The sequence below is a fragment of the Oryx dammah genome, unplaced genomic scaffold, assembly GCF_014754425.2.
Source record: "Oryx dammah isolate SB20612 unplaced genomic scaffold, SCBI_Odam_1.1 HiC_scaffold_26, whole genome shotgun sequence".
Taxonomy (NCBI): Eukaryota; Metazoa; Chordata; class Mammalia; order Artiodactyla; family Bovidae; genus Oryx; species Oryx dammah.
The window spans coordinates 76,241,120-76,249,511 of record NW_024070210.1 but is presented as its reverse complement, the minus strand read 5'-3'; the positions used below and the strand labels follow the sequence as shown (position 1 = coordinate 76,249,511).

The 8,392-nt window shown below is 57.0% G+C and overlaps 1 protein-coding gene across 6 annotated transcripts in view; it reads left to right on the top strand.

Moving 5' to 3' along the window:
- The window catches only part of ZNF219 (zinc finger protein 219), a 14,670-nt gene extending 6,561 nt beyond the window's left edge, over window positions 1-8,109 (top strand). For 3 of the 6 annotated variants that reach the window (XM_040227128.1, XM_040227129.1, XM_040227127.1), the window contains exons 2-4: window positions 4,615-6,394; window positions 6,696-6,827; window positions 7,045-8,109. In XM_040227128.1, coding sequence (XP_040083062.1) covers window positions 4,927-6,394; window positions 6,696-6,827; window positions 7,045-7,649 — 2,205 coding nt within the window. In that variant the 5' untranslated portion in view covers window positions 4,615-4,926 and the 3' untranslated portion in view covers window positions 7,650-8,109. Of the gene's footprint in view, window positions 1-259; window positions 364-2,450; window positions 6,395-6,695; window positions 6,828-7,044 lie in introns of those variants that run through there. The other 3 variants (XM_040227126.1, XM_040227130.1, XM_040227131.1) reach the window with 3 other exon arrangements.
- The last annotated feature ends 283 nt before the right edge of the window (window positions 8,110-8,392 follow it).

The window sequence follows — 8,392 nt, the reverse complement described above, 5'->3', positions numbered from 1 at the left end:
CGGCCCCCGCCCCCGGCCCCCGCCCCCCCTCCGGAGGGGGGGCCCCCGCTACGCGCGCCCGGCTCGGAGCAGGTGCAGGGGGCGGGGGCGGGGGAGGGGCGCCGGCTCGGCCCCAAGCAAACTTCGCCCAGAGCTCCTGGGGGGGCGGGGTGGGGGCGGCGGCCACGGAAGCCTGAGAGCTAGGGGGGCCTCGAAGGAGGGGGGGCAGGTGGGGGAGTCGGGAAAGCGGACACCAAAGGGGAAAGGCCAGCGGGGGTGGGGGGGCGGTCGTCTTTGTAGGGGCCCGAAGGCAGGGCGCGAGGGGCCTGGGGGTGCCGGGCGGCCGAACTGGGAACCAGAGTGGATGAGTGCCCCCCGGCCCAGGTAGGGCTGATGGAGGAGGAGGGGGAAGGGACCCAAACTCTCCGGGAGCGGGGGATGGGGGAGGGGAGAGGATGGGGGGGTGCTTCCCTCTCTGCGTCCCAAACAAAGTGTCACAAAGAGCTCGGCCGGCGGCAGCGGCGGAGGCGGCTGCAACTCAGCTTTTGTTCTCCGGGCCCGGGTAGCTGAGCCTTGGCCTCCCAGTCTCCCAACCCTGTCCCCCATCATCCTTCTGGTTTATCTTCCCCGGGAGGGGCCCGGGGTGCTGCTAGAAGAACCCCTTGTGCAAGATCAAAGGTCTTGCCCTACTTGCCAACCTACTTCTGGGAGGGAGATTTTCCCAGAGGCTTTCCTACCCACTCCCCACCCCCTTATCTGAGAACTGAGGTTCATATGGGTGCTGAGACTCTGACCTTTCTAGGGTCAGCTCCAGCTAAGGGGGCTTAGGGCTGGCTGCATGCCCTTCCCCCAGATCCAGGTCCTTCGGAACTTTCAGAAGAGGGGTCAACTTGGGACATGCCTCTGGGATAAGATTCACTATGGCGGGGTGGCTGTAGGTGAGCAGGTGTACTTCCCTCTCACCTCCTGCTGTCCATTTGAAACCCACAACTGAGGTTTATAACCCCCACTCAGGGTAGTGAGGATGGAAGGAAGCAGGCTTTACCAAGAACTCAATCTAAAAGGTGGGCAGGCTGTGCTATGAGGTCAGTTTTGGGGGAGCCACCTGAGCAGTGCAGTTCAGAGGACCATGGAAAGGAGGCCATAAAAGTGAACTAGTGGCGTGTCCATGTGATAAAGGTGGTCTTGACTCTAGACCACCTAAGGACTCCCTTTCAGCTCCATCTAGTACAGCATTAATCATAATTGTTAGAGGACTTGGAGGACGTAAACATTCTCAGAGGGAAAAACATCAAGTGTAGAGATGACTGGAGACAGAGATCTAGTCACTCTCCTGCAGGCCCTATACTTCAAGTCCTGACCATTGCCCCTTACACTTTGACCCTGAAAGCTTTGGAAACACAAAGTTTGAGAGAGAATCTTCATGGTCCTCCAGACAGCAGATGCATCTATGTACTTGTCCCTGTTTCTAAGAGTCTTCTCACCAGCCCTTGATGGTACACACCCCCTTTCCCACCAGGTCTCCTAGCACATAAAAGGAATTGGCCTATTGCTTTGGAAAGATTTTGGATCCCTATCCCTGGCCCTACATCCCTGTAGAACCCAAATAAGGGCAAAATAACCCTTGATTCCCACTGAGGGTGGGAAGTAGGTCAGTGCTACTGCCTGGCTAAGTCTCGTGGTTGGTGTTTAGGGCCTGACTATAGAAAACTCTGATTATTGCCCACGGGCAATGCATGCATGATCTGGGTTCCAGGTCATTTTATAAAATCTGGGGCTCTGGGGCTCTGTCAGTGCTTTCTCCTACTGAAAAAAACTTGTGGGATCAGGTTCTTGGGACCTCTTTGGTGAGGAGACGATTCTGGAGATCTTGACTGAGCCTAGGAGATTCTCTCAGTGGGTTTTGTTGATTTGAGGCTACCCTCTGGGGAAACTTTCCCTGCTGGGAATTCAGCTTCACTTTGAGCTTTCTTGTATATCACTGCATTTCTGTCCTGGAAAACTGCTATGTGCAAAGCAGTGTTTTTGTTTTGTTTTGGGGAGGAAGCTTTGCCCAGTTCCTACTCTACTTGCCTTGGTATGAGATCAGCCTCCCAGGAGGTATTTTGTTTACTATCCTATAAGCGGTTTTAAGGGCCCAGAATCTTCTCAGAATCAGGGTATGTGCCCATAGGTTAGTCAGCTATGACCATGCAGTATTCCCAGCCTCCTCCCCCTCCTCCCCCACCATCTGCTTCCTCTGAATATACCAGATTGGCTGTACACCAGGATGTTCCGGGAATCCCCAGGAGAGCAACAGAATGTGATGGACCCAAATATGATGCCTCAGTAACTCATTCCAGGATGTACAAACTGTAACTGTCAGAACACTCCTTATAGCTAATTAAAATTCTTCTAGTTACATCTATTTTCTGTTACATCTGTCTATTTTCAGTGACATCCAAAAGGCCAAAATAATCCCTCTGGTACCACTGGTTTCCCGCCCCCCCCCCCCCCATGGTTTCCAGATAAGAATTTTTAAAAATCCTCTGGCTTTTCTTGTTGCCTTATGTGAGGTGCTAAAATGGCAAATATGGCCCCTCTAGCACTTCATTGCTCTATGGTATGGAGGTGGCCAAAGAGGCTCCTCTGGTAGCCCACTGCACTCTCCATGGTACTGAAGGAATGACCATTTGTTTCAACATCTCTCTGGGGTCCAGAAGAGTCCTATGACTCAGAACCACAAAACTTTTGAACTGGAGGGGACCATCAGTATAAATTAGTCTAATCCCCTTATTTTACAGATGAGTAAACTGGGAAGTTAAGTGATTTACTGAAGGTTGCAGGGCTATTAATGATCTGACTGGGCCCACAATAGTCTTGTCCCCCTCAGTCCTACACTAATTCATCTTTCATTATATTACTTAGTGAACTCCACAAGGCTCTTGGTCTCAGGAAAGGGGCTTATTTGGAGGATCCAGAAGATGAGAGTGGATGCCTTAATTTGAAGCTGCAGAAATAAAGATATTAAAAGTTGTGATGGAGGTTGTTTAGTGACCTTGGACAAAGACATTTTGTTAATTAATTTCCTGTTAATAAAATTCCCATCACCCAGATTCCACATGTAACAGGTACCTGACCCTTCATAGAATCTTGTCCCATCTACCAACATCAAAAATTAAAGCATCCTTGGGTCTCCAGAGCCTTTTTTCTTTGCAGGGCTGACCCTAGCTCAGTTCTCTACTGTTAAAATTCCTTAAGCAAAATAATGCTGAATCCTTTTCTTTCTCAGTAACCTATTTCAGTTTCACAATGCCTATTGTAAGGAGGTTCTTTATATCTCAAACATTCTTTCTGTCTCAGGCCAAAAAAAAAAAAAAATCACGTAAGGTCCACATTTGTCTAGCTTTGACCACATACCGTTCTATATGTAAGCAAGATAGACTAGATGACTTCTGGTCATTCTCCTAGGCCTGTTTCCATGAATCTTAATTCTGGGGTTGCTTCTAAGTCCTAATGCTAACCTCCTCTGCAGCTTAGAATCAGGAGATCCTCGCCCCCCAACCCCCACCCCCAAGTCCTCTTCCTCTCAATGCTCTTCTCCTTCCTCAGAACTGGAGCTCTGCACATCCCAGGCCCAGGGAATTTTAGCCTGGAGAATTTTAACCCTTTTCAGCTCAGAGCATGTGCTGAGCCCCTATCTGTGCAGATGGCCCAGCCCCGCCCCCCGTCCCTCACTCCAGCCTCTTGAGCTCAGAGCCAGTGTAATCCTCCTCTTGTGTGAGGGAGCCTCTCCCCTGCAGAGAGGAGGAAAGCCTGCCTCGGAACAGCCCTGGACAAAGGGGCTGAGATGCCCCATCAAACTGCAGGCTCCAAGGTTTGAAACGAGGGGATGAATTCTATCCGGTATTTGCAGTTTTTAACCCCTTCCCAAGGCCAGTGGCGCCCCTTAACTTCCACTCCTCCCCCAACTCTCTCTTCATTCCCTTTCCCTCTGGCTCTCTCCCCCTTCATGCCCCTCCCCCTCTGTCTGTCTCCAGACTCTGCTGCTGGGAGGTGTTTCTCTCCCATGCATGAATGAGTCTCTGTAATGAATGGAAATGAATGGATCAGGAATCCAGGCGGAGGGAGGAAGAATGAGGGGGAAAGACAGAAAGACAGGGTAAAGGCAGAAGGAAGAACTGTGGAGCCTGGAAGAATGTTTGGCTGGCTGGTCAGTTAGGGGTCTGAGAGCAACTGGTCCCACTTGGATAGCTGAGGTGCATGGCAAGCCGATCCCACTTGCTTTTCCCACTGCACAGCCCAGTCTAAAGGAGAAAAGAGTATACTGTGATGGTCTCTTCCACCACCAGGGTGGTGGAGACGTGGGTGGGGGGGTGTGGTGGTGGTGATGGTTGTTCTGGATAAGGCATTTAAAATGAAAAACTTGGGGGGAAGAAATCTGGGTTATTAGGGAGCCTTATGGACAAATAAAGCAGTACAAGTTTTGAAAACAGCAGCCTCTTCCTGTCTCAGGATGTAAGGGAGGAGAAGGGATAGATCCCAGGGTGCTAAGAGCTTGGGGCTCTCCGGAAGAGGCTGGGGTTAGGGGTGACTTTTTCCACTGCTGAAAATCAGGGCTCATCCTTTACTCCAAATCTGTCTCTCTTGCTTTAGCTCTTCAGCACCTGTTGCCTTCACTAGCAGCTTTCCCCCCTCTTCCGTACACTCCTCAGAACCAAAGAATGTGAAGGGGGTCCATGGAGGTGAGTGAGGCTCTGGCCTGAACCTACAAGTACCTGCAACTATACTTCCTCCCCTCCCTACCTCTCTTCTGACTCTCTGGCCTCCCATTATTATTTCCGTGGTCCCAAAAGCTCAGTTCCCATTCATCCCCCAACTTCCTCGAGGTGAGTGGGAGGGGCCTCCGGTGTTCTTGGTTCAGGCCCCGACCCACCCTCTCTTGGGTTCCTCTGGCTCTCCGTACCCATGTCTACCCCACAGCTCTCCCTTCTCCACCCTTCGCTCTGTTCACATCTTTCTCCACAGGGCTCACGTCCCCGCGCCCCGGTCGGCCACCTAGCGCCGTCGCCCCCGGCTTTCGACGGCGAACTGGATCTGCAGCGCTACTCCAACGGGCCAGGCGTGAGCGCTGGGTCTCCAGGGATGGGAGCAGTGGGTTGGTCTGAGAGTCGCGCAGGCGAACGGCGCTTCCCCTGCCCTGTATGCGGGAAGCGCTTCCGCTTCAACTCTATCCTGGCTTTGCACCTGCGGGCGCACCCAGGCGCCCAGGCCTTCCAGTGCCCGCACTGTGGCCACCGTGCTGCGCAGCGTGCGCTGCTGCGCTCACACCTGCGCACGCACCAGCCTGAGCGCCCGCGAAGCCCCGCAGCGCGCCTGTTGCTGGAGTTGGAGGAGCGCGCTCTACTGCGGGAGGCCCGGCTGGGGCGACCTCGAAGCTCAGGGGGCCTGCAGGCCACTCCTGCCACCGAGGGCCTGGCGCGACCCCAGGCTCCTTCGTCGTCCGCCTTCCGTTGCCCCTTCTGCAAAGGCAAATTTCGCACCGCGGCAGAGCGCGAACGCCACCTGCACATTCTGCACAGGCCCTGGAAGTGCGGCCTGTGCAGTTTCGGCTCCAGCCAGGAGGAGGAGCTGCTGCACCACAGCCTGACGGCCCACGGAGCTCCCGAGCGCCCCCTGGCGGCCACCTCGGCTGCGCCCCAGCCTCAACCTCCACCCCAGCCTGAACCTAGATCGGTCCCCGAGCCAGAGCCGGAGCCTGAAAGTGAGGCAACTCCCGCCCCCGCTCCTGCTGCTCCCGAGGAGCCCCCAGCGCCCCCGGAGTTCCGCTGTCAAGTGTGTGGCCAGAGCTTTACGCAGTCCTGGTTTCTCAAGGGTCACATGCGCAAGCACAAGGCCTCCTTCGATCATGCATGTCCTGTTTGTGGCCGCTGCTTCAAGGAGCCCTGGTTCCTAAAGAACCACATGAAAGTGCACGCCAGCAAGCTGGGCCCACTGCGTGCTCCGGGGCCTGGTTCCGGGCCTGCCCGGGCCCCCCAGCCTCCTGACCTGGGCCTACTTGCCTACGAGCCTCTGGGCCCTGCGCTCCTCTTGGCCCCAGCGCCCACCCCCGCTGAGCGCCGTGAGCCTCCGAGCCTCCTGGGCTACCTGAGCCTGCGAGCCGGCGAGGCACGGCCCAATGGTGAGGGCGCTGAGCCTGGGGCTGGCCGCAGCTTTGGAAGCTTCCGCCCACTGCCCTCTGCTCTCCCAGCCCGGGCTCGCCGGCACCGCGCCGAGGAGCCAGACGAGGAAGAGGAGGTGGTGGAGGCAGAGGAAGAGACCTGGGCCCGGAGCAGGGCGGTGGGCCCTCTGGCTTCACTGCCCCCGCGCCCAGGTGAGGCCTCAGGGCACTCCGCGCCTGCCGCGGGGGCCCAGGCGAGGTCCACCGCCACGCAGGGTATGTAAGGACCTCCTCTAAGGTGTTCCACATTGTGGCCCACTCTGACGCCACCACTGCCCTGCCTGCTCCTTTTATAGAGGACCTGCCTCATTTCTCGGTTTTCCTCCCGTAGAGGCTTTACTACCCTTTGAGGGCACAATCCAACTCAGAGCAAGTCGAACCTCTCAGGTTCCCGCAAACATTTCGTTTCCTCCTGGGCTGGGAGGGGAAGCAGTCCTGTGGGTGGTATGGGGGCACACGGACCTAATAGAGTTAGGGCGACGGATCCCTCTGACTTCTTTTAATGCGTGTATTGCAGAAGAGAATGGGCTGTTGGTTGGAGGGGCCCGGCCTGAAGGGGGCCGGGGGGCCACCGGCAAGGATTGCCCCTTTTGTGGAAAATCCTTCCGCTCAGCGCATCACCTCAAAGTGCACCTGCGAGTGCACACAGGTGAGGGGGGCAACCTCCGGGACGGGGAGGGGGCTGAGGCCAGGAAGCGGGGTGAGGGGTGCGGGTGAGAGCTACGAGAAACACCGCTTAATTAAAATCAGAAGGGTGGGTGAGGCAGTGTTTTTTTTTCCTTGCCCAAAGCCTGTACATGGAGTGAAATGGGGGTAGGGGCGGACAGTGATCGTGACTCTGGCATTATCGCACCCCTCCTCTCCAGGCGAGCGCCCCTACAAGTGTCCACACTGCGACTACGCGGGCACCCAGTCCGGCTCGCTCAAGTATCACCTGCAGCGCCACCACCGGGAGCAGAAGAGCGGAGCCGGCCCCGGGCCACCCCCAGAGCCGCCGCCCCCTTCCCAGCGGGGTTCGGTCCAGTCGTCCGGAGCCAAGGCGGCTCCGCAGCCTGCGACCTGGGTAGAGGGCGGAGCGAGCCCCCGGCCTCCCGCGAGTGGCGGTGCGCCGGGGTCCCGTCGGAAGCCCTCCAGCCCCGGGAGGACCCTGCGCAACGGGCGTGGCGGTGAGGCCGAGCCCCTGGACCTGTCCCTGCGGGCGGGGCCGGGAGGCGAGGCTGGGCCAGGGGGTGCCCTCCACCGATGCCTCTTCTGTCCCTTCGCCACTGGAGCCCCCGAGCTCATGGCCTTGCACCTACAAGTGCACCACAGCCGCAGGGCTCGGGGCCGCAGGCCGCCCCAGGCCGATGCATCCCCGCCCTATGCCCGAGCACCATCAGGAGAGACCCCTCCCACTCCTCCGCAGGAAGGGGAGGAGGGCCCCGGGCTGTTGAGATCCGGAGAGGCTGGGCTAGGGGGCCAAGAAAGGTAGGGAGCCCTCTTAGGGGGCCGTTAGCTTAGTTTACCCCGCCGGAGCGGGGCAGCGGTAGAGGTAGTTGGGTAGAGCAGCCAGCAGGGGGCAGCGTGGGACCCATATCCCAGCCCCGGGCGGACCAGAGGTGGAGGGGCAGAGAGCGTGAGGGTGGGCGGGCGACACCCACCCAGCCCAGGGGAGTCACAGTGCCTTAGCAGTGGCAGGGGTGAGGATCAAAGAACGGGGTCCCAGGGCTGGCAGAGAGGACTGTTCCTGTTGAGGAGCAGCTCTGCCAGCCTTTGCTGGTCCATAGGCGTGAGAGTTTATTTTTGTACAATGGGTGGGGGTGGGGGGCACTGCACCCTTCTAGCCCCTTCAGGGGCCCTGTAGACGTCGCTATTTTTGGTACGATTCCTGTCATCCCTGTCGCAGAGTTGTGTCCCCAATAAACAGGTGTCTTGAGACACAGGGCACTGTGTCTGCCTGCCTATGTCCTGTCCTTGGGCCACTGCATCCAGAAAAGAGTCCTTTCTTCAGGCACTTTTTACCACCCAAAGAGCTTGGTAAGAAGCTTGGGCTTTACCCTCAGGCTTTGGCTTCAGTGGCTCTGGGGTGGGGCCCATGAATTAGTATTTTAACAAGTAGCCTATTGTTCTCCTGTACTGTGATCTGAGAATGTCCTCTTGAGAAACTGCTGGATGGTGCTAGTAGACCCCAGCTTGACTGTGACCAGCTCAGCCTCAGGAAGTGCATGCAGAATG